The sequence below is a fragment of the Amblyomma mixtum genome, chromosome 5 (assembly GCF_055824585.1).
Source record: "Amblyomma mixtum isolate Tamu chromosome 5, ASM5582458v1, whole genome shotgun sequence".
Taxonomy (NCBI): domain Eukaryota; kingdom Metazoa; phylum Arthropoda; class Arachnida; order Ixodida; family Ixodidae; genus Amblyomma; species Amblyomma mixtum.
This window is the reverse complement of record NC_143016.1, coordinates 44,649,844-44,675,304: the sequence shown is the minus strand read 5'-3', so window position 1 is coordinate 44,675,304 and position 25,461 is coordinate 44,649,844. Positions and strand designations below refer to the sequence as shown.

Below are 25,461 nucleotides of genomic sequence, written 5' to 3'. Positions count from 1 at the left end.
GAGAAATAATAACTGGAAATAAGAAATAACAAACTATTTTGAGCAATAAAAAAGCAATGTTAGCAGAAGAAAGAGTGGCCACAGCGCAGCTTTTTGGCTTGACAAAGGATAACCGAAAAAAAAATCTAGTAATTAACTGCTTCTACAAGTGCTCCTGAAAGTTAAAGGGGAAAACCAACCTCTCCAGTAGCGAGCAGCAATGCAGTTCAATCTTGTGCTTTTTACTTATGTGCATATAAAGTTAACACATATTTATTGACACAATAATCTTTTGAAGCAAAAAGTTATACAGTTTGTTTTTGTTTGTTTGTTTGTTTGTTTGTTTGTTCGTTCGTTTGTTTGTTTTTTTCCTTTCTTTCTTTTATTTCATCATCACGTCATACATGATGATGCAGGGGGACCGAACGAACAAAAGCTGCCTTTCAACAGCTTGACAGAGCAACGGCTCCGTTTTGGCACAGCATCCAAAGTGATGCAAATATATGGCAATATACAGACGAAAGGAACACTACTCGTGCTGATCACAGAGCACTACCGAGCAATATATAAACATGTTACACAGGAGCTGCTTATTGGCATATATGTATAGAAAGGATGAAACCATAATCATATGGCAAAGGAAACACGAACGATCCTCGCAATTTACACAATGCAATGACATGGCAAAGACACTTGAAAATAAAACATAGGAAAAACACAGAATAACACCAGCATTCTGCAAAGCGACCGGGCTTTCGCTGCATTAAAATAATCACTGAAAGCAGCGTAAGAAAGAAAGTAAGCTAAGAGTTTCTGAAATGTGACATACTGGGGTGTTATATCCTGTCCGTATACATCATTAAGAAGTCGTGGAAGCTGGTTCAGTAAAGTTTGTAGACTATATGTTGTTCAAAATGCTCCCACATGTCCTTATTTCTTGTTTCGTAGCTTTGTTCGTGCCTTTTCAGTCCAGACAGACTTTGGATAAAGGTTGTTTTATTCAAAAATTTCTTTGTAAGGGTTCGGCTAAGGCGATAGTTGTAACGGTAATTTCGTTACAATCTTGATTCCTTTTTTTGTAATACAAAAAATTTGTTGAGGTTGTTCCGTGCTGTTGCGCCCCAGATAAGGCTACAATAGTTGGTTTGGTTTTGGTTTATGGGGGTTTTAACATCCCAAAGCGACTGAGGCTATGAGAGACGCCGTAGTGGAGGGCTCCGGAAATTTCGACCACCTGGGGTTCTTTAACGTGCACTGACATCGCACAGTACACGGGCTTCTAGAATTTCTCCTCCAACGAAATTCTAGCCGCCGCGGCCGGGATCGAACCCGCGTCTTTTAGCAGGAGTGGAAGAAGGAGTGATGAACTAACAACATAGCCCGAGGCGGTAAATTTTCACGGTTTCGATAGAGAAGGTCAGTTATTTGTGACAACTTTAAGGTAATGTGGGCTACGTGATCATTCCAGGACATCTGCTGATTAAACACAACACCCAGGGTTTTGAACTGTTGTGCTTTTTTAGATTAGTTTTTTGATTAACTTGTTTGCTTGACGGATGTGCATTTTCTATGCCTCTCTACGCGCATGCTTTCAATTCCCTTCCTATATATCCCCTGTACTTCAGCATGAATAAACAGTTGGTAGTTAGCGCTCGTGAACGTCTCTGTGTCCCTTACTTTATCCCTTGCCCTTTTTTTGCGCTGAATTCTATTTAACTTACTATTTTTGAGCTCAGCGAAAGTAGACATTACTTCGTCTTCACTCACAGGATTAAGATATATCATTTTATCTAGCAGTGGGACATAAGGTTATTATCCACGTCCATAGTCCATGTCACAACAAAGACCAACAAAGTATTTATTAAACACGTCAGCTAAAACTTCGTCAGACACATCCGCCCCATTTAATTCCACTGAAGAAATTATTGTAGGAAGAGTATCATTAGTTATCAGGCCATTTAGTTTTTTTCATACAAGATCACTACGCCCTTAGGTTCATTCAAAGTCCCCTGTGAAATATTCATTGATAGTTGTCTTAAGCTTCTTATTTAGGCTCTTACGGCATCTTTTGAAAACTTGTAAGTCGCCCATCTCTCTTGTCCTGTTAAACTTATGGTGGAGTTTATTCTTTTTGTCTATATAAAGCAGAAGGTCAGCTGTGAGCCATGGTTTGGGGGATTTTTTATTCCGCTTAGATGTCTTTATGGGAAAACAAGCTGTGCAAATTGTTTTCAGAATAGCAAGGAAGTCCTCTCAAGCATGGCTGGTGTCGCATTCAGAAAGAGTAGCGTTCCACTCAGCTTCTGATGCACGCTGCCTAAAAGGAAGAAGGCTTTCTTCCGTGATCGCTTGAGAGGAGAAAGGTTGTTTGTTCATTTTTTTTAAGTTTCCTTGCGAACACAAGAATATCGGTAAATGACCGCTGATGTCTGAGATAATCACACCGCGTTTAGCTGCTTTATTGGTGGCGTTTGTTAAGAACAGATCGATAAGTGACGATGATCTAGCTCTTAGGCGTGTTGGTAGCATAATCACGTTAGAAAGCCCGCCTGCTTCCAGTAATAAGTCCAAGCATTTCTTGGGAGTCCCATTGGCTGCCATATTTATTTTCATATGTGCACCACAAACAAATGTAGGTTTTTAATCAGCGACAAAAGAAAACAGCGATTCAAGGAAGTCAGGAGCTCAGGTTTATGTTCGCTTTTTGTTAGCAAACAAACGCCATACCAAGATCTCCATTGCGGTTTAGGAATAATGTTTGATAGTTGGGAAACCAAGGTACATCTGGATCATTGGCACACCAGGTTTCTGTTAGCAAAATAGCATTTAATGTCGCATCTAATTGTTGTAACAGGACAGTTAAACTAGTTACTTTGTGTCTACTTGATTGGGCATTAAAATGGAGGCATTTTGAGGATTTTAGAAAGGCTGAACCGAGGTGATTTATGAAATCACTTGGGATAACATCTGTGTCCAAGGCGGAACTCATTGTTAGCTAAGGGTTCGCGGGAAAACAAAAAGAAAAACAGCCAGAATAATTCAGGTAAGCTTAGCAAGCTCACTTGCCTCAGATACAACAATTGAATTCGCGCCGTCAGTCTTTCTGATAAGAATCTTGCCATTGTTGTGCCAGGCATACTTGTACCCTGTGCTCCGCGCCCATTCTTCCACCTCCCTTAAAAGCTCCCGATTACGCTTTGTCATGTTTTGAAGGATCCTGATTTCTTTGTAGGCACTGCTTACTAGGCGCGTTTTCGACAGCAAATACTCCTGACATTTTGATTTGTGAACAGGCAGTTGATGCCAGAAATCTTATCTTTCTTGGACGGCAGTCGATGAACAGTACACACATCGTTGTCAGATAGTGGTGGTAGCCCATTCTTGGTGGCTGACTCGTTGAGCTCCCAAGTTATATAAATTAGGTAAACACTGATATAAATATTGGATGCATATTGTTCACCTAGCATATGTCATCGACTGTTATTACTGATAACTGAAGTGCTTCTGCTACTGTGGTTCTTTCCATTAATGAATTGTTTACTTTTGAGCAAACGGAAGTCCACTAAGCGGTGTTGTAACCTGTTTGAAATGTTTTCCTTCTTGTAACCTCTTTGAACCCTTTTTATGCAAAAACATTCGTGCTGAAGCGAACTGCACTGGGCCATAGGCACAAAGGTCATCTGCCTCTATAGCAGGCTCTATATAGGTATAGTGATGGACAGCAGCTTTCGCAATACGCGTTGTCTCGTCATCTGGTACGCATTCAGAGAATGGCCCCTTCATGAATTTATACCCTTCACTGACCTGCTTTGCCTCACCGCAAAGCAGGAATTTTTTTCCCGCTTGCCCGCAACCCGTAAAATGTTGTCCGTGACTGCACAGTCTGCCGGAAAATAAACAATGTACAGATAAAACAGGCCAATAGAGGAATTTTTAGACACTATGCATCAAGGCCTTTGCGAAGCTGCAATACCCGACATAACTGCCATCAGAAAAACAGAAAGCACTTGGCCTGCGTATGAGCAAACTCCTTTAGGCAGTGGCCCAGGTGCGGTTACGCGAGCTGTTAACGTACACAGTGCTGTATTTCTAACTCCACTTTTATTATCTTCCTCAGGACGAGAAGAATCAAGTGCTTACAACCATCGTGTGGCTCGATCAAGTAAGTTCACTATAGTCCCCTCAAGACCCCGTAATTTTTTCACCAGCAATAAAAAGCATGTAATTACTGCTATTCCGCGCAGCCTAGAACAAGCATTCAGCGTCAGTCTTGCTCAGAACATTGTCGGCAATATGATATTTCAGAGCGCCTCCCCATGGTACTGTCATGAGTTGGCGTTTTTCCCAGAAATGCTATTTATTTCGTTCATTATCTATTCATAATTCGTTGGAAGTCATCGCAAGCCTTCTTATTCAGTTTTGACTTTTCATGCAGTTTTGTCACTTGCTCAGAAAAGCAGAACGTAAAATCGGGAGAACTGTACCTTAAGTACAACCTTCGTAGACCAGCATATACTCATTCGTGTCCTAGCACTACCCGACGAAACCAAGTTGTCGTTTCTTAAATATCAATGATATATCCTGGTAGACTGCACACTACACCGAGAAGATGCTGAAATACTACGGCAATTCGAAGTGCTATTTCTTGCTAAGCAGAAACGTCAGCGGCTCTTCGCGTAACACGATGGCGAAACGGGCGAGTTCACTCTCACTTCTCGAAAAGGACACTTTTCCTGTCCTTTTCTGCAGTTTGGAACGAGGCGCACGTGAAAAGGCGGCAAAACAGTTCGGCTGCAACAATACTCACTCTAAGTCGAAATACATCATAGCGAACAGTCGACTCCCCTGTCCTTCCTCCGCAGGTGACCTCGATACACACGAGAACTTGAATTACGTGTTTGTTGTGACGCACTAAATGTTCAAATCACCCTTTAGACGACTAGGCGAAAGGTCACTTCGTTTTTGTTAACCGAATCCTTCAGCGTTACCCGGCCTGCCCAAACTGTCTCCATGATAATAAATGCATTTTCGCGTTCTGTAGACCTCAACCAGTGGCGGGCAACCAGGAAGTGAATTTTTAGAGCTGTTCATTCATTAAAGTAGGATTAGCGAATGTATTGGGATATTTGTTGCGTTAATCGCTTCAGCTCGCACCCTCAGCGATCATCGGCCACTCGTGCGTGTGAACAGCTTTGTGTAAGTGCCCCTGGGGTGGTATTCTCCCGGTGTCGTGTTTTGCGACATGTCGCATTCGCTCTTCGCTGATTGGCTGGAGCCGCGGTGACGGCGGCGTGACGACACGGATACGCCTTCCTGCTACGTCATCGTGACGTCGCCCTAATTTACTACGCTTAGTCGAACAATGGAATGCGCTGAAGCGATTCGCGCGGGCGACGGGCTACGAAATTTATACTAGACGCCATGGATCGCACTATCCTTGTCTGGTTTTTCAGATGCGAGGAAGAGTGGCGTGTCCGCCGACATCGCGACCAGTTTGTCTTGGCCGACGAATCTTGTCGGCGGCATTGCCGGCTGTCGAAGAGCACAGCACTGTGGCTACCGTCTGCTGAGCCGGACTGCCACTCGCTATGCGAACTTACTTTGCACCGTCGTAAACAGACGATGAAGCAGACGTAGCCCGCTGCGACGAGATGGCCTTGGCAGCGCTGGCGCTCGCATCTACATGACCCTTCAAGGCGTTTTAATGCACGTTAGTGCAACGAAACAGTGTCCGCACGAGGCAAAGATTTAAAGCAATGTGACGACTTTTACAAACCTACAATTCAACATTAGAGAGTTTTAGTATTGCGGGCTTTGCGTAATTGCGTGCATAGCGGAATAGCGGGTCCAGAGTGCGCATGCGCAGAACGCTAATGGGGAAATAGCGTTAGCGTACGAACGCAATCGGCAGTCGGCTTTTGCGCCCTTAGCATGAAAACATGGCGGCGTCCTTCTAAGCGAGAGCCGCCCGCTTCAGCCAATTCAGCAGTCCTTGCGATTCCGATCGGCATGTTTACCAGCAACTACTGGTGTTGTTCCTTTTCGCTATGACTCACCTTGCTTCGACGATAAAGTTTAAGCTGCAATTCGGCCTAGTTTTTGAGATACGCTCTCGATTCTGGAGCGCGCAAGCCTGATGGGACCTCCAGCTACACTGCTACCGTCTGCAACTGCCCGAAACGCAGCCGAAACCTAGCACAACTGTCCGGAACGAAACAAAAATAGATTTGGAGCTTTTTCGCGGTGTTTTATAGACTTAAATGAAGTAAAGCGAGTTTATATTAAATTTGCAAATGTTTTTTGAACATTAGACGTCATGTGATGGCAAATATTCTTGCTATCAAAGATACGAAACTACTGCTGCTAGTGAATCAGTAGTGGTAAATTGTCGCTTCTCGGAGTGAATGAAAGCACCGCGGACGAAAGTGCCGGCGGCGTTTTCCGTTTCTGCGGGCAACTGTACGCACTTTTTTAGGCCCCGCCCTAATGCGACATGTCGCAAAAGGCTACACCGGGAGAATACCACCCCTGGGGTGGTATTCTCCCGGTGTCGCCTTTTGCGACATGTCGCATTCGCTCTTCACTGATTGGCTCGAGCCGCGGTGTCGGCGGCGTGACGACACGGATCCTCTTTCCTGCTACGTCATCGTGACGTCGCCCCAATTTACTACGCTTAGTCGAACAACGGAATGCGCTGAAGCGATTCGCGCGGGTGACGGGCTACCGTTAGCGTACGAACTCAATCGGCAGCTGCGGCTTTTGCGCCCTTAGCGTGAAAACATGGCGGCGTCCTTCCAAGCGAGAGCCACCCGCTTCAGCCAATTCAACAGTCCTTGCGATACCGGTCGGCATGTTTACCGGCAAATACTGGTGGTTTTGCTTTTCGCTATGACTTACCTTGCTTCGACGATAAAGTTTAAGCTGCAATTCAGCCTAGTTTTTGAGATACGCTCTCGATTCTGGAGCGCGCAAGCCTAATGGGACCTCCAGCTACACTGCTACCGTCTGCAACTGCCCGAAACGCAGCCGAAACCTAGCACAACCATCCGGAACGAAACAAAAATAGATTTGGAGCTTTTTCGCGGTGTTTTATAGACTTAAATGAAGTAATGCGAGTTTATATTAAATTTGCAAATGTTTTTTAAACATTACACGTCATGTGATGGCAAATATTCTTGCTATCAAAGATACGAAACTACTGCTGCTAGTGAATCAGCAGTGGTAAATTGTCGCTTCTCGGAGTGAATGAAAGCACCGCCGACGAAAGTGCCGGCGGCGTTTTTCGTTTCTTCGAGCAACTGTGCGCACTTTTTTTAGGCCCCGCCCTAATGCGACATGTCGCAAAAGGCGACACCGGGAGAATACCACCCCTGGTTAGCTGACGCCAGTTGTAACTCTCACTACAGGACGTAGCTTCAGGGAGACTACATTGCGGGCCTGAAGCGGCGGCAGGAGGAGGGGGGCGGGGGGGATCCCAACACGTCAGCCCATCAGTTTGTCGGTCATATACATGTACAAACGATTTTTTGACCAAACTCAGCTCCCTTCTTTTTCCCAAAGCTTTGGAATCACACAGATTGCGAACTCATCGGGCTCAAGCCTCAAAATACGGCATCCTGATAGGTGAAAAACTCGGAGGTTAGCCGACTGCCATGCCCTCTGCGGCATTCATACGAGCTGCTCAGCGTTTCCCTGAACGTTTTTATTGAGAGGGTAAGAAACGCTGTATGCTGCCGCCTATAGGTTACTGTCCTGCTCATAGACGCCGCCTCCCGCGGCTAAACTGGAGAAGCTACCTGTGGGTAATTCCCAGATTTTAATTCGCGGAACAGAGGCGTCATTTTAATTGCAAACTGTTGTGTTTTAGAGCGCAGCTCTTTGGCGTCCGTTTCTGCGTTTCACGGCGTCGCCGTTGTCTGTTGTAACCAGCAGTGGACACCTTAGTCGCGCTTTAAGCTGCGAGACCAATTGAGCGGGAGCTTGGAAAGCAAAGGAAAGGTGCATAACTGCCCTCTTGGAACAGTTGACACCTCAATCGTGCTTTAAGCTACGTGGCGGTAGTGACAGATGTGCGCTTCACGCGTTGGCATTGACAAAGTTGTGCAATTTTAAGAAAAAGAAGTGCGCTTAACTGGCTCCTTGGGTCAGTGGACGCCTGAATCACGCTTATAGGCACGTGGGGTGATGAGAGAGAGAGGTAGGTAGGTCGGAAAGACTTTTATTGCTATAGAAAGGTGCTAGTAGCCGACGAGCAAGAAGAGGTCCATCTTCCTTCTTCTCACAGTGTCGGTGCCCCTATTCCAGGGCTCCGCTGAGCTTCGCTGCTCGTTGGGCGTGCTGGATCAGACATTGTTGGCAACCCAGATCGCCGCTGGAGAGCCGACTCTCCCACTGTTCCGCACTCGGTTCTTTGCGAAAGCTGTCGTTCTTACTGCATTCCCACTTGATGTGGTACAACGATGGTTTGCTGCCACACCACGGGCAAGTGTCCCGATATCGCGTCGGGTAAATCTTGCTAAGGATATGCAGGTTTGGGAATGTTCCTGTCTGCAATCTTCTCCAATACACTGCCTCTAGTTGATTTAGATCCGGATGAGGCGGCGGATAGCGGATCCGTACCCCCTTATAGTAGTTGAGAATGTCTGAGTACGTAGGGCCGACTCGGTCGGGTAGATCGTCCGATTGGGAGGAAGCTCGGCTCGTATACCCTCGAGCTACCTCGTCGGCGCGTTCGTTCCCCACTATGTCGGTGTGTCCTGGCACCCAGTAAATGCTATGTGTGACCTTTGGTGGGGTCGCGCTCTGGAGGAGTGCGACCCCACCAAAGGTCACGCCACCAAAGGTCACGCCACCAAAGGTCACGCCACCAAAGGTGCGGCCACCAAGGTGCGGCCACCAAGAGAGATGTGGGCCGCACGCGTTAGCGTTGACAACGGTGAGCGAACTCTCGCGATCAACCATTAACTGTTACCTGCTAGGGTGGCAGGGTGGGTGGGGACTTTAGTGTAAATATAAAGATAAACAGGAATTTATTAACACTTATGCTGGAAAACATCCCGTTCTCCTCGCTCGTAACGCCTCCCATGACTGTTACAACCTCGCGAAATACTTGCACAGACCTCTTCTTTGAGAACCCGGCTTTGTTGCAGTAAGTCGAGCATATTATCCACCTATTTCGCCGACCACAAAGCTTCCTTCATGACAATCAAAAAATGTTATTGGAGTGTTTCTTGAAGAAGGAAAATGTGTGAAAAATAACAAGTTGTCTGTAATTGTACATGCATGCCTTGCTCGAATTCTTTGCCTCAATCTATCGAAAAACTGAAACAGCTGATCAGCTGCGCTAAAATTTCGCGTTAGGAAGTACCGTAATCATCGGCAATTTTTCTTCACCAGCACTAAAGGTGAAGCCCAGGGGCTCGTGGCCGGACGATTGGATTACGCCATCGCAAAACACTTCTTGCATCTCGCTCCATCGGCAACACTCGGTATGGGTGCTGGGATATCGGGCTTATCTCCTTGTCGACGATGATGGGGTGTTTGGCTACTGGGGTGCGCCCTACCTTTGATGACATGGCAAAGCACCCAGCGAAATCCTAAATGGGCTTTAACAGGCGCTGCCTCTGACCCACCGACTAGCCGGGATTCATGTCCATGGCAGAAAGAATGTTAGCTGGTGACGGCGACTCCAGAACACATACTTCAGCTGGCTCAACAAAGTCGGTAACATGTGCTGAAACTCGGTCCCGAAGTTCGCAAGTGAGTCGCGCAGCGATGCCGTCAGCGAAAGAGCCCTCTTACAAGGCAGACCCATTCTCTAGTAGAATGCTCACTTTTGTTTCCTCCATGATGTTGCGGTCAACCAGTAGGTCGCAAGCCGTCACAGCGTCAGCAGCAATGCGCAAGGCGGCCACCCCGGAGTCGTTGGGGTACGCTCTCGCAATGGCTTGGGTGGGCGAAAACGTCACGCGCGGCTCTTTTAAATCGATAACTGCGCTGTTAGCTTGCAAGAAATCCAGGTCGAGTAAGAAGCCGAACAAAAAATAGGGTAGGACAACAACGTCATACACATAAACGAATCCGTGCATTTAGCCCTCGCAGTGCACCGACCAGCAAAGGTGATTGCGTGCAACCCCCTTCGCCCCCAGCCGTGCTGATTTGAGGCCCAGTCCACGCGGTTAAAACATTCTTGAGTTCCTTTGCCAGCCCGTTGCAAAACATACAGAACACTGCCTTATACTGCGCCATTCGGCCTTCCAGTGCCCCGCCTATCCTCTCCCCCCGCCCCCACCGTGGCCTATCTGGCTCGCCTCCCTGGATCTGAAACTGCAACGTGCCCTCGTCACTTTGTGCCAGGACCTGTTAAACGCCTAACATAAAGCCTGTTTTAATAAAAGCCACCTAAATGAAGCGTTTCTCAACCTCGCATATAGTATGTATACCTGGGCAGGTTGCCCACCCCCCGGTGGGCACGTGAGCAGCCTGCCACAAAACAGGCTTCAGTCAAACAGGCACACCCAACGGCTAAATGCGGGGAATAGCCGCTATAAGTGTTAGTGCAATAAAATATTTCAACAACGAGCGGTCCGGAACTCCACTCCAAAGAGGAGTAACATGAACTTCGAACACGAGCCTAATCGCTCTGTTTCCTCATTTCTCGCAGCGAAAGATCACCAAAGGGCGCCGCGATCTATTTCTCGTCTCCGCAGATGCACCTTGCGTGTTATGGGCAAAGGATGTGCATATCCACGCGTGAAGGGCAAATCATTGGCCCAGACCGACTCATTTGTGTTCTGTATCCTTCTTACATTTCATCCGATGTTAGAAACAAAAAAGAATGCGTCCACTATCAACTCGTCGTCATTAGTGTGGGAGGGAGAACCTCCCGTTAGATGAAAAATGCACCTCCGGATCATTTATTCAACCTGTACTCTGTTGTGTCTTTCGAGAGCCAAATGAAAAGCGCGCTCTGCGGGTCTATTTTCGACACAAGATATATAGCAGGCAAAGTACCCATGGTCATTAGGCTGCGTAGCGTAGCTACTAACGTACCGTGTACAGCTCAGCTTCTGATTATTATTCGACACTTGCTAAAACGGGTAGCCATTTAACGGAGCAGACTCTGCCTCGTTTAGTTTGCGGTCGACCGATGTCAGCCAGCTTCGCACCGCTAAGTAGGACTCCCCCGAGCACAGGTCCCCGCTATTTTCACGGCGCATCGATCTCTGGGGAACCTTGAAGCTGCGGCTATCGCACTGACGTCGTAGCCCTGGCTCAGCAAGCCCTGTTGACCGTGAAGCAGAGAGGTCTGTCGATTTCGTTCGCAACGCTAAACTCGAGCGCTCGGCGCAATGGTATCGTTATTTCGGAAACCAGACGCTGCTTCCGACCCGGCGACCGCGATCATCGATTTTGTTTCAGTGTCTCGTGGTGCGGTGCGCAATAAACGCATATAAAACGGTGTATGCTGATAAAAGCATTGCAGGGGAAAGCATTAAAAAAAACAGATGAGCAAGCGCGACGCACACTGGCTAAGGTCAACAGAGGCGGCTTATTTGCATTCCTCGTTTCAGCTTCGTGACCTTGCTATTTTTTGTGTATACTTAGTTATCGAGTGCAGGACAAGCGCAGGACGTCATCGAAGGTGCCAGTACATTTCCAACGCGTAAACGCTTGCTTTCAATGAAAAAAACCAACGCCACCCTAGGCAAAATACGTCCCAGCGTTGTTCGGCAGCATCCAAGTAGGCACGGCAGGGTGTCGTTGACGGCAGCGGAAATTTGAAATCTTACCTTAACGTCCGTAACGTCACCCTACCGTAACGTCACACCCAGCTTCTACCCTCTCCCCCGGAGCTGTGAGAAGAAGCCTAAAATTTAAGAGGATTCTGGTGTGGGTAGTTGGTTCATGCTTAATAAACACATTCACACAGCGCTACGGAACGAATACAGAAAGAACACGAAAACAGCGGCCGTCCTGTGTTTTCGTGTTCCTTCTGTCCTCGTTCCGTAGCGCTCTGTGAATCTGTTTATTAAGCCTAAAATTTAATCGTTGATTACGTCACTATCTTAAATTCTAGCGCAGAAACACTTGGCATGCTTTACCTTCAGCTTATATAGATTTGAATCTTTGAACAGCACGGAAATCTCGAAAAGTCGTGCAGTTGCCCTTTAATGCCTGTTTGTACTTTTGCGCGACAGCGTAGCTCATTCGGTCGAAAAGCCGTCAGTGTCGTAGTGCACCACGCGTAGGAAAAAATCGTATCATGCCAACCGTTTGGCGCAGAACGTTCCGGACGGGGTCATACAATTCAGTGTTTCGTGCAGTATAAACTTGCTAGCTAAGTTAGAGCCTAGCTTGCGGCAGCAATTCAAACCGGAACCTATAATCGGGGGCTGCGAGTGTCCACCGAGATATGTGAGATAGTTATTCTCTCATTTCCTTTCATCAAATATGATTTTCATTTCCTTCATTACGACACCACTTTCTCTCTTTCTCCTTTCACTCCCACCTTCCTTCCTTCCCTTACGGCGTGGTTCGAGTGTCCACCGAGGTGTGGGACAATTACTGCGCCATTTTCTTTCCTGGACAAATGCGTTGAGTCCAAAGGTGTTTCCAACGGGCGAGGCGTCGCGCCGAACGAGCGATGGCGTTCCGTGGACTCCCTGGCAGCGCTACAACACGCTCTTGAGTTCCACTCCTAAAGGCGAAGCATAAGCGTCCTCCAATTTTATTGTTCTTATTTGTCGGAATTGTATAACCTGATATTATCTATTGCATTATGAAGCCCACTCGCCTGGTGTAATGTCTTGGCGCTGCAGGGTACAGCGTAAGTAAAATAAAATATTAAGTTTTAGACATGTCAATGACAAGAGAGAAAGATTGCGACGCATTCGTTGGTGCTGCTGGAGATGTTAGCTGGGCTATGTCTACTTGAGATGAGTGTGATGAAGGATGAATGACGACACACACGCAAGGCTGTGCTCAGTCCAATTATTCATCTTGTGCCCCTTAGAAAAGATCGCGGTGCATTGGTTGCGCAGAGTAAAGGCGAACAGAGCGAATGCGGTCAGCTCTGGACGTGCGGCTTCCTCTGCCGCTTCTTTCTTCACCAGCGCCCAACTTGAGACTGCTCATACCCTCGCCCATCCATGGAAGGCCACGGTCATGTTTGTCGGGCAGATGTGTGCAGTCATCCTGTGATGGAACGTTTTCTATCCTCCTCTCTTTTACCACGCGCAAATTCTCAGGATGTAGAGTATAAAAATTACAAGCGCTTCTTGCTGTGTTAAACTGCTTCCTGCCAGCGCCTGCACCTTCATAGCCCTGCTTGGCTCAGTATTCAGCGTTTGATCTGGAAAACTTGTACCACTTCTTGAGCACCTGAGTTTGTGCCATAAATCACGGACGTCGTAAACTTTTTTTTTTTTTTTTCAACTCAAAGAAGTGTGCTAAAGGAGAAGAATGGACGTGGGCAATCTCGGACAGCCGACTGAAAGCTAACGAGACGTCAAGTCGCCGCCATCTCGTTCGCGGCTCTCAAGCGGATCGCCTCCCCCTTAGTTGGGCGCTAATGGATTGAAAGCCCGTACAGCCAGACGGCAACGCTACGCTCTCGGGCGTGCGGCTGATAGGCCGCCGGAGGAGCCGCGTGACTCCGAGCACAGCGCCTCCGTTAGCGCAGTAACCTGAGCACTGGTTGAGAGGATGCTCGTCCTTCTAATTAACGCCAACGCACAAAGTTTTGTCCCGGTCTCCTAAGCGAACGTGTTCTTCGAAGGTTTTTGCGTCGCTGGTAATTGAATTCCTTGTAGCCAGATTCCAATTTCTGTCTGTCCGAGAATCACCGTTTGTCTCCGCTGCGACAATGGAGCCCCAGCTGTCTAGGCGCACATTCCTCTTAGGAATGCACGTTAGAGAGACCACAGCAGTTTAATTCCCGGGCGTTTAGTGAAAGGTCATCACTTCGCGGCAGGCTGTCGAAGAAAGTGGCACTAAACTTCCCCGTCAGGTTTAGAGAACAGCCAATGAGGATAAAGTAAGGGCCGTTTAAGTGTTCAAAAAGCAGCCTTAATTTTTTAATAGGCAGTGTTTTTTTTTTCCTGTTGGGGAAAAGCACAGTAAAAACATGGCCTGTTCTGAAGTTGTCGTTATACTATGAGTCGCGAGTACACGCAGAGATTCCCTTAGACGAAGATGGAGGACCCAATAGAAATCTGGTTCCCACTGGCTGGTTTCGCAGTAACCTCTTCTCTTCAGAACTAGTACACATTTGATAAATGAATTTAAATGCATAGTTATGGAGTAAAATACAACTACAGCAAGCTCCGCTGAACAAAATCAGAAAACAGGGCTTTCGCACTAAAATGTTCAAACGAAATAATGACACACCTTCTGCAGTGCATACTAAATTGAAAGAAGACAAAATACGTGACATATATAGAAGCGTGTGGTCTCAGTTAAGCCACGAGCACAATAGCGGCCACAAATATGCCTCGGAAGTTACTTGAGTAGGTGCCGCAAAATCTCTGAAACGGAAATATTGACTGAGCTTTCGCGCGAGAACACGGAACGTTCGTGCATTGCTTGAGTCATATTTTTACGTGAAGCCAAGCCGATGAATGCAGTACGATATCACAGTTTACTTAAAACCAGCAGCAGAGAAGAAATAGACACAAGGAAGAAACACAAAGACGTGGACGTGGCTGTGTGTTTCTTCCTTGTGTCTCTTCTCTGCTTTGGTTCTAAGTGCTCATGCACCTATAGCTCAACAGTCTACCTTATTGACATGACAGATGGCTATGGAATGATTTAATTGCACACTTCGTCGTCTTATAGCCCGCCACACTATCCTTCGCATGTGCACAATACGCCAAAATTAGGGAAAGGGCAATCGTGAACAGTTTCTTTGAGAAGGTCGTGGAGAAAAAACACTTCCTGCATATCTGCATTATTGCAATTACGCACGAAAGGGGCGCTCGTGTTATGACGCCGTCACGAGTTGCTTAAGCAACGAGACTGAGACGCGCTGTGTCAAAGAAACGGGCTTTTAACGGGCTTTATCCATACAATGGTGCAATGGGGCCAATGACAGCGCTCTACACTGCTACAAGTTAATGCTACCCGAAAAACGACGTCGCTAACATTGCCTTAATTTCGTGCAACTCGCACTGTGCGTAGTAGAAAAAGAGACATGCGTTTTCGCAAGTTCGTCTTGCTAATGTAGAAGCATTTTATGTCCCATAAGTATAAAGGCTGGTGGTTGTCGCCGTCCGTGGCACGGAATTCCACAGTGACGTCACTATGCTTTCACATGATGTCAGCAGTAAACCATAAAACAGTGACATGTACGCAAAGAAGAAAAAATTGGCGGTGGCTCAGCTAGGCTATGCCAGGATATGCGTAGCGAAAGTTAAGGCGAGCGCAACGACGAGGCGCGCGGTGTGACGTCATACCAAAGGGTGGCGGCGGCTCCGCGTCGAGGCGCGTGGTGTGACGTCATGCCAGATGGCGCGGCGAGCGCGCGGCGTCCGCCAGCTGCGGCGGTTGCTAGGCAACGGCTCAAGGTCGGTCTCTATGCCTCCTCGGAGCACCGCCGCAGCGAAATCGCAAGTTTGTGGCCAATATAGCTCTCTCTACAAAAGTAAGATTTCTTCGGAACGTGCGGGACAAAGGAACTTGAGATTGCGATGCGAGAACGCAACTCATAGGCCACAAAACCACGTTTCTCCTTGGCAAATAAAGGTGAACCTATTGTATGCGTTTTGCGTAGCACTGTATGCTAATGAGTGAGTGTCTCATTCGAAAGCAAGGAATCCTAATGAACATCGCAACAGAGCTCACGATGAAATAGTGATTTCGCATTCAAAGCTCATAAGCAGTCTTAAGTGCCTTCCGTAATTTTTAATAATCTAATTATTCTAATTGTGTGCTTATTACATTGGCTATTTATTGATGTTCTAGTTCTTATTTTTTGTTTCTTTATCTCCATTAAAAGATTTCACACTTCCAGCTTTTTTGAGGGCTAAAGCCTCTGAGAAATCAATCCAAGCACAACACACACAAAAAAAAACAGAAGGAATGCAGAACGGCCAGGTTCCAAGCAAACATTTGTTACTTCTTTTTGCAGTTGAGCCAACTTCGCAAAGAACGTAGTTGAAAGCAACTATGAGAATGCAAGAGCATTTTTAGCGACGCTCATGGCCGGCACGAGCCGCGTGCCGAAGAGAACGAGGCAGCGCCGGCACGGGAGATTGTGCCATGCTTTAAGAGGAACAAGACTGGAGATTGAGGCCCAAACTCTGAAATCTTCCTTTCCTTCGAAGTCTACCTTACGTGAGGCCGCCTTTCCGCGAATGTAGTGGAGGGCTCCAGAAATTTCGACCACCTGGGGTTCTTTAACGTGCGCTGACATCGCACAGTACACGGGCCTCTTGAATTTCGCTTTCATTATTCAAATATTCTGCATCAAATAAAGATCTCTAGTGACGCTTTGAAAGAACTATTTTATAAGCGATTCTTTGTGCCATTAATACATGCAGGGAATATGCAATCTATATATCGCGGATTGCTTTGTGTGTCTTCTCTCTATTAAAGGAATGCGCGATAATGCAGTAAGCAGCAAAAAATGTCTGCCTAAGCTGAAGCTTCGAAGGTTATGTCGGTAGTTTTTGGGAGAAACCAGGCGTCAAAACTTCCTGTTATCTGTAGCGAAAGTAGCTTATTAAAAGATAAACAATGCACGCCCTTAGCGAGAACTAATACGTTTGGAATATATGGTGGGCTATTTAAATTGTATTTTAAAGATAATTTGTATTCATGAATGCACTAAAAATAATATACGTTCCTGAAATACGTTCCTGAAATTTCATGCTTGGTATTCGAAATGTATTCTTAAAATATGCCAAAAATACCTCACTTCAAGCATGCTTCGAGCATTTTTCAAATACGTGAAAAAATATGTGTGTAGTTTTATCATCCTGTCAATGTATTAAAAGTGTACTTTCGTAAATATGAAATTAATTCATCCGAAGTGTACTTCAATTCTAACAAATGGGCAGTCCTTTTAAACGTATTTGCAGCACAATTCTAGCTGCCGTTGAACAGCAGAGGGCTCGAAATCGCGTTTCGGGAAATGGCATTTGCATGTTGTCAATGTATTTGAAGTGTACTTCCGTAAATACGCAATTCGTCCAAAGAATACCTAAATTCTAGCAAATTGGCAGTCCGCATTAGCATATTTGCAGCACACTTCAAGCTGCCGTTGAACAATCTAATGCTCGAAATCGATTTTTCGAAATCGCATTTTGGTATCCGCAGTGTACTTAAAGTGTACTTTCGTAAATACGCAATAAACCGCCCAAAGTACACTTAAATTCAAAGAAATGGGCATGCCCATTTGTGCAGTCCGCGAAAACATATTTGCATTGCACTTCAAGGTACCTTGGAACAATCTAGGGCTCGAAATCAAGTTTCAGCCAACAGTGAAAACTCTCCCTTTCCTGTCGTCCTTTCGGTTATGGTAACTTCTAGCAGAAAGGTAATCACCATTTATTTACACTACGCGCGGAGAACGTGATGGCATTATAGCGGCAAAGGTGCCGTGGGCACTCCGGGCACGAATATACCAGCGAAAAGGACCCTGAGTTGCAAGGCGGACCGGCTCCCTTAGACGCACTTGTATCTGTTGGTTGACACTTCGACTCCTGACCTGTGCCTAACGCAAGTTTTAAATAGCAATTCGATTCTAGATCGCCCCCAGATTCGAACGCGACCAGCGGGGTACTTCTTCGATACTTTGGGGGCCCGCAGTCTTTGCGCGAAAAGAGATAGTGCGTCGCACTCGGTGGGTATATACAGGGTGTCCACGCTAACTTTAGGCGAGGGTTAAAAAATAAAACCTTTTGAGGTAGGCCAGGGAAACCACTTACATACATCTACCAACCGGCTTGCGCATCCTACGCAATTTTTTGTTTTGCAATTAATTACTTAGCAATTAAGATATATTTTCTAAACGCGTAAATATTGACTTTAAACAGGAAATGTGCCCAGCAAAGTTGGAGAGCATCTTCGGAAACCCCCATTTCCTTTATTTGCGATAAAGGAAGCCTCACATGCATCTTTTTTCAAAGCTCCAAAGAAAGCCCGCGAAATACAAAAAAAAAATCACGCGGTTAGCGCATTTGCGCGCCACGAGTGTGCTGCTCTAAACCGTGGTTTGAGTGAACGAAATCAGCTGCTGGCAAGGCGCGACGACCTCAATGCTCCGGCAGGCCGATATGTCAACGGTGGTTGCGGCGCCCGCGCGAGCCAGTCTGCAAGCGTGACGGTGCGAGTTGCAGCGAATGCGCCGGACATTGAGAGCTATGAAATGGCCAAAGGTGACAAACACAAATGCGACGAGTCCACGGACTTCTACATTACTCCGGGGTGTGCGCCTTGGTGTCCTTCAATTTTTCTCCATCGCAACTTCTCTTTTTTACTGTGACAGGTGTTGCTCGTTGGCTCAGCAGTGTCGAACGAAGACGCGATTTGATTCGATTCGTAGCACAAGATTTTTTATGTGATTGCTCACCAGATCGAACAGAGCTTTCTCCTTTGCCAAAATGTTTTGTACAGATAACTGTTCGCACACGCCGGACAGTGTACGACGCTAAGATTCGCAAGACTTTTTGTACTGCTGCTGCTTTTCCTATCTTCTCACTTTATTTACGGTTGTGTGGTGGGTGGGTGCCTTGGGGAAACCAAACTGCTTGATACCACCGGCGCTGCTTGCATCTCTTCAAAGCTTTTTTGTGTCTTTTTGGCGCTACTCAGCATTTATTTCTTTCCTTTTGGACATTAAAGCTTGCCTAGAAAGCTAGAAAACACTAGTAGAGCTATACAGCAAGCAATCAAACCATCACGTCTACTTTAGTCCCAGCAAAACACCAAAATGTCGCGTTTTGCCCAACATATGCAGCCTGCTGCTAAAAAATTTTTCTTAATTACCTGAAGCGCAAAAATTCTTAATCTTTGAAAAAATAATATCAACAATAAGCTGCAATAAATAATAAGTTGCTTTAATCTAGGTAAGCTGCACAGTTTTGAAAAATTTGGTGTGCAAAATGGGCTTTTTCGACCGTTTTCTCATTCACCATGGATTGGCATCGCAATTTTTTCTCTGCATAGAGGAGCCAACCTTGAATAAAAATGTAGTGGACATGTGGCAGATTGTAGCACATGGATATCACAATAATATGTTCACTAATTCATAACATAGAGGGCTCTAAGTAACAAAATATTGTGTTCAGCCCTATGTCGCCTTTTGCCGTACTCTGCACTACATTACAGTCACAAATAAAACCAGCATTTTCTGCTGTTTTTACTGTTCAATAGCAGTGCCTGTTTGACGTTGACAAAATTCTGGCAGCATTTACAGCATCTCCGCAGAGATGGCCTCACTTTGCAATACTTACTTACAGGAATGGATCGACGAGTACCTCGTCTGGGATCCGTTGGAGTTTGGAAACTTTACCAACCTCAGGTTGCCCTGCCACAAGATTTGGCTGCCAGACATCGTTCTCTACAACAAGTAAGCACCTTACCCAAATAAAATAGAAGCTTCTTTTTATTATTTTAGTTATTAATATGCTCACGAAACTCGGAACATGATGTAACTGGAATAAGGAACAAACATCGGTGACAAGGCCTTTCAAGGTGCAGTACTCTGTCTCTGATTGCGATGGGATGTTTTGCGCTAAAGGCCGCGTGGAAAGAAAGGGTGTTATATTACGTAATGGTTGGTCCAGTGTGGTCATAGCAACCTGTGTTACTGCTTAACTTTATTACTTTTTTTTTTCACGGCAAAAATAACTCGGAATGCATCACTGAGAGAGAAAAATGAAATATTAATGATAGGAGAAGGTGGAGAGGTCGGCCGGTGGCGACATGGCCCTGGCCTGCTACTCCACACTGGGGAAAGGAACGGGGAGGAAAGTGCGAATGAAGGTTAATGATGGCATAATACAATGAGTTTCATGGGTGATGTCCACACACACACACTGGCTGGCATTCGCATCGCGGTGAGTAGACGCACGTGAAATTCATGTCTTGAACACACACGCCGACGAGCGAGTCTCTGAACTTTTTTTTTCAGTCACTGAACTGTGAAAAAAATATTGCGAATCAGAAAAGTATTCCTCTATCCGCCAGTAATGACAAAATGCGACCACAAAGGAAAATTCTCCTGTACCAACTGCCTAAGACTACTACCAGCGCGATCGACAATGAAACTGTCGTGCTCGTTCCAGACTGAGTTGTAGCCGACTGCTCAGCTTCCATTTGTGAAAGAGCCTGTAACAGACGTATGGAAGACGGATAGGTGTGCAGTCCATGCTTAACCTTGACATCTGCAAGCTGCTTCTATGCCCACACGTAAGAGTAAACCAAACACGACAGCAGCTGATCTTACGCGCCTCGGGATTAAGGCGTGCACTCCTCTGCAGGCGTCGCATCATCAGGCGGGGCGCGGCGGCAGCTCAGTTCGGTCCACTGGCGTGTCGGCTCGTGGGGTCAACCTCCCTTCCCCCATGAAGCCTAGAGCATAAATTGCAGGACTGTGTAGAATGATGCTGTACCATGTCCCGCAGTGCTGACGACTACACGCGGGGCTACTACCAGACGCGCGCCATGATCGACCCCCAGGGCCGAGTGTTCTGGCCTCCACCCACCAAGTTCCGAAGCACCTGTCCCGTGGACGTAACGTACTTCCCCTTTGACGACCAAGTCTGCACAATGAAGTTCGGTTCCTGGATCTACGACGGGCTGCAGGTGATCACATGTTACTTCGTTTCATCGGTATACCTTCCGGTTGCCCTGGGAGTGGAATGCCGAGATGCACCACCATGTGTTCAAAGGGGCAATTGTGCATGAATCTTTTCCGACAACACACATACGGCACACAGGAGCCTTCAAACCGTAACAAAATTCACATCAAATTTGTTCATCCATTTTGCATGTTTTATGGTCTCAGCAGCTTTACCTTTGAACTTTATTATTGAACTTTGAGGACGCCGTACTGAAAGGCTCCAGAAATCTTGACTTCCTGGGGTTTTTTAACGTGCACTGACATCGCTCAGTACACGGGCCTCTAGAATTTCACCTCCATCGAAATTCGACCGCCGTGGCCGCGATCGAACCCGCGTCTTTCGAGTCAGCAGCTGAGCGCCATAACCGCTGAGCCACCACGGCGGCTGGTATTCAACTCTGGTTCCCACGTCAACATGAGGAATACGCCCTCGCATGAAGCGCCAAGGATGATCCATGTCGTTCCGCCGGCCGGAAAATTTTTCAGTAACGCTTAAAACGTATTGTTCTTTCGAAGAAACTGTAAAATACGGATGTGTCAAGGGTTCAAGGGATGTGTCAAGGGTGTCAAGCGTTATACTGTAAAACGTATAACCAAAAATCAGTGCTATTGCCAGTGCGCTCAATTGTATAGAGCAGCACCTATTCTTGGAAATTGGAAGCTGAGTCACCATCGTTTACTAAGCATCCTCACCCGCAACGGGATTGAGCGCGTGTGCTTCTGCTAGCAGGTGAGATGCCAAGCATTTCGGCTGGGTTCGAAAACCATGTGCCTTGGCGCAGTCAGAGTTCGCAGACGCGTAACCGATGGGACCGAACCGGCTTGACATGTATGCTTGACCGAAAGGCAAGGCTGCCGGGGGATTTAAATGCAAAAGAAGCGCTTCACACTGCACGGATAATTTCTTCGGTCTGTGATGGCTCGCAGATGATAAATGGGATACTTTGTTTTTCCTAATATCACGCTGCCCGGTACGGCCCGCTAGGGCATAAAAAAAATGGCGCATCTCTGTCAGCGACGCTCACATGTCATTAATGCCGGATCTAAATGGTTTCTTTTTGTCACGAGGATTCCTAAATTCTCGCTTTCTTCTGCTTTTTTTTTGTCTGAGAGCCAAAATTCAAATTAAACAGCCATATTTTATCGTCCAGTTTGCCATTACACAATTTACACTATGCGAGAGAGCGAGATGCTCAGATCAGCGATGTAAGTGATCGCAGTAAAAAAAAAAATTGCACCCTTAATGGTGCGACGCTAATGTCGGCACCCTTCCCACACCCTTATTTTTATTGTTTTTTGTAAAGGGTGTGCTCAGTATGTTAGCACCTTTAATACAGCCATGCACCCTTCGAAGGTGCACGGGTGCAAGGATGCTGTAGCTCGTTCGGGTGAAAGGGTGCGTAAGGGTGTATGGATGTTCTTTGACTTGTTGAACTACATTGAAGTAGTTCAATGAAAGCGTTCTTTTAAAATGATGCGAATCATTTGAGCTTTCTGTTAAATGATAGCTGCGGACTTTATGCGATTAGCAATGACTTCGATTTTTGCCCCCATAATCTGGTAATTAATTAATGTGGTCAGTGATGCTTACCAGGTAAGCATCACTGACTCCAAATAAGGACTCGCTGTCATGGCACGTATAAATATGAAGAAAGTGTGCGCGTCATGGCTGGTAAGTACTGCGCACAAATATGAAGTCTGCTGTGTTAAACTCTGTAACGTCGGTAGCTTTGTATGACTCATTCCAGTTAAGCTTTTAGTTGTTTATGTTCCTTTGGTAAAAATACGTGGCGCATTATGGTGTCATGTTACTGTGCGAGCGGGTTTGCTAAAGGTTGGCCTACTGTAGCAAACTTTCTTTTTCTTTTTAAAGTATTCAGAAAAATCACGCCGTGAGCATCATGCAGACATCACAAGCGTGGCTCCACTGCAAACAGCTTCAGAAACACCGTGAAAGGCATATTTATGTATTATATTATTTTTTTAGGGTGCCGTAACTATACTGCAGAGTTAGACAGGTCGTCGGCAACTTTTCGTAGGGCATGTGCAGCCCTACAAGAGTGCAGCCGCCCCAAAAATTGATCAGTACCTTTTAAAGAAATCAGAACCTACAAACTTTAAAGCTGTCAGAAAAGGGTGCAGCTATAACGATCCCACCCTTACTGGGTGTGACAAGCATACTTTGCTCCGTTTTGGGAGGAAGCTAGGGTACGAGTTATAGGCACGGGAATTCGCCCTTCAGTGTGCAACTTTTTTTACAGATAGCACTTGTGTTGCTTGGCAGATCAATATATTTTAGCACAAAAAAGTTACGAGCACTGATTGAGACCTACCAGGATAAGCGATTCTAATTAGAGCACCCCAAAAAGTTCCGTCATTAAGAGGGCCGGTATTTTTAGCGTTGGTCATGCGCTCGCGCATTGGTTGAACCTCAGCTTAAAGGGACAGTGTGAAGAGCTCTATTAATATTTTTTTAAAAGCAAAATCCGATAGTTCGGCATTTCACGGCTTTGTTGCCACTTGGTCGGCAGCGAAAGATGCATTTATTTTTGAGAAATTTGGATTCGAAGTTGAAAAAGTTTTTTCCGCCGCTCTGATTCAAACTTGGGATTCTTTTATGACGGCACAGGACTAAGTGACGTGAAACATGACGTGCAGATCACGTAACGCAGAATCCGTGATTTCTGACGGCAGCAGAGCTGCCTAGCAGCAGCCGACAAGAAAGCTACCGCGGGCCGCACGTTGAAGGCATCTATCGACTATTGCGGTCGTCGCTACCGTCGCTTTGCACCGACGTTTGCACCGGCGTTTTTCCATCGTTACGATGGATCCCGTTCTCGAAGTCGTCAACGAAGTTCTCGCAAATAGACACATTTAGCATACCTTGTACCTTGTTACCATCAGCGGAGTACCGGGAGCCCGCCTGCTGCCGGTGAGCAGGCGGTGATTGGTCCCGATGCTGCAGGCGCGCGCGTAGCTGCCGGGTACGTGGCGCCATCTGGCGACGTCAAGGAGATTTGCGCATGCATTGGCTGCGCCTCAGTGATTCGTGTCTTCTCGTGTCCTAGTTATTAGGCAGTGCCCTACTTTTTGAAGCTAGATCAGAGTGTCTTAGAACGCGCAGCTACAAAAAGAAATTTAACGAAGAAGATGACACATGTGCAGTGTGTGGTAGATCTGTGGAAACAATTGAACACCTCATAATCAAATGTGATGGTATCCATCCGGATGTCGATGCAGGCACAGTCACTCTTTCTGAGGCCCTAGGGTTTAAAGATAACAATGGTCATGTAAATAAATCTGCAGTGGAAGTCAGCAAAAAGTGATTGGAGGATTGATGGCTGAAAAGCAGAGATGTGGCATAAGGTTAGAATTGTAGGAAACCGTAGGCGGGGGTGATGGAGAATCTTGGTGAGAATTGCCAACACAGTAAACAAAGAGAAATAATAAAGAAAGACTGAGCATGGTGGCAATTGCCACCGCCCCGTTTCATAGGGGGCGCTCCTATCCATCCATCCATCCATCCATCGCGGCGAAAGGGCGCGCCGTCAATTCATGCCGCCACCGCTGTGGCCGCAGCGGCGCTGCGGTCAGCACTTCGCCTCCTCCGCCTCCTTCGCCACTTCGCCTCAGCACTTCGTCAGCAGGCGCCTGGGAGGCCGAGCGGTAGCTTTTTTAGGGGGTCCACGGTGGCTCAGGGCGTAGGGGTAGGTAGAAGCGATGTAAATGTAACAATGGCGGCTGATCCCAACAAAATGGCCACTAGGAGGCCCAGAAAGAAAACTACGAAAAAGAAATTTAACGCCAGGATCAGTTACATAAACATGCAAGGGGGTAGAAAGAGAGCGAAATGGCTAGAAATAGAACAGCAGTTAAAGGACGAAGCAGTAGGTGTGTACGCTCTATGCGAGACACATCTGAGGGATCTAGAAGATCCACCTTTCATCGATGGCTATGTCTGGGAAGGGTGCAACAGAACAACAACGGAGAAGAAGGGAGGAGGAGTAGGTATGCTGATACATCAAGGAACAAATTGGCAAAGAATAAAATCAACTTGCAAAGAACATGTCTGGGTATCAGGTACAATTGCTGGCAAAAGGACATGGCTAGGGGTAGTTTATTTAGGGACCGGGGACAAATGCAGGCAAGAAAACAAGGATCTAGTTAAGTGCCTCAATGACGATATAAAGCAGATTGGAGACGGTGTCGATATTATTTTGCTTGGAGACATGAACGGCCACATCGAGGATCTGGATAGATACACAGATTGTAACGGGAAGTTAATGCTAGACTTGTGTGAGCGGCACAACTTAGTTATTGTCAATAGAGAAACTAAATGTGAGGGACAAATCACGGGGGAATCCCGTAACAGGCAAACAACCATTGACTACTGTCTAATGTCGCAGGGCATCTATAGCAAGCTCGCAATAATGGAAATAGACGAAGAGGGGAAGGACAGCCTAGGAAGTGATCATAAACGTATTAGTCTACAGTTGGGAGCTCTAGTCAAAAGAGAAATGCAACGAAGTCCAAAAGATAACGCAAAATTAAATGATGAACAAATAGCGCTAATATCAGCCTGTAGGGTTCGGCACGCTGCCGCCTCTTTGTGTAGATGTGTTACGAACATTCCG

General features: G+C 46.5%; 1 protein-coding gene across 2 annotated transcripts in view; it reads left to right on the top strand.

Annotated features, from left to right (window-relative positions):
• Window positions 1-25,461, top strand: part of LOC149341946 (neuronal acetylcholine receptor subunit alpha-10-like) — a 149,749-nt gene that overhangs the window by 104,081 nt on the left and 20,207 nt on the right. For both annotated transcript variants that reach the window (XM_089544228.1, XM_089544227.1), the window contains 3 exons: window positions 4,097-4,141; window positions 19,443-19,552; window positions 20,610-20,790. In XM_089544228.1, coding sequence (XP_089400354.1) covers window positions 4,097-4,141; window positions 19,443-19,552; window positions 20,610-20,790 — 336 coding nt within the window. The remainder of the gene's footprint in view (window positions 1-4,096; window positions 4,142-19,442; window positions 19,553-20,609; window positions 20,791-25,461) is intronic.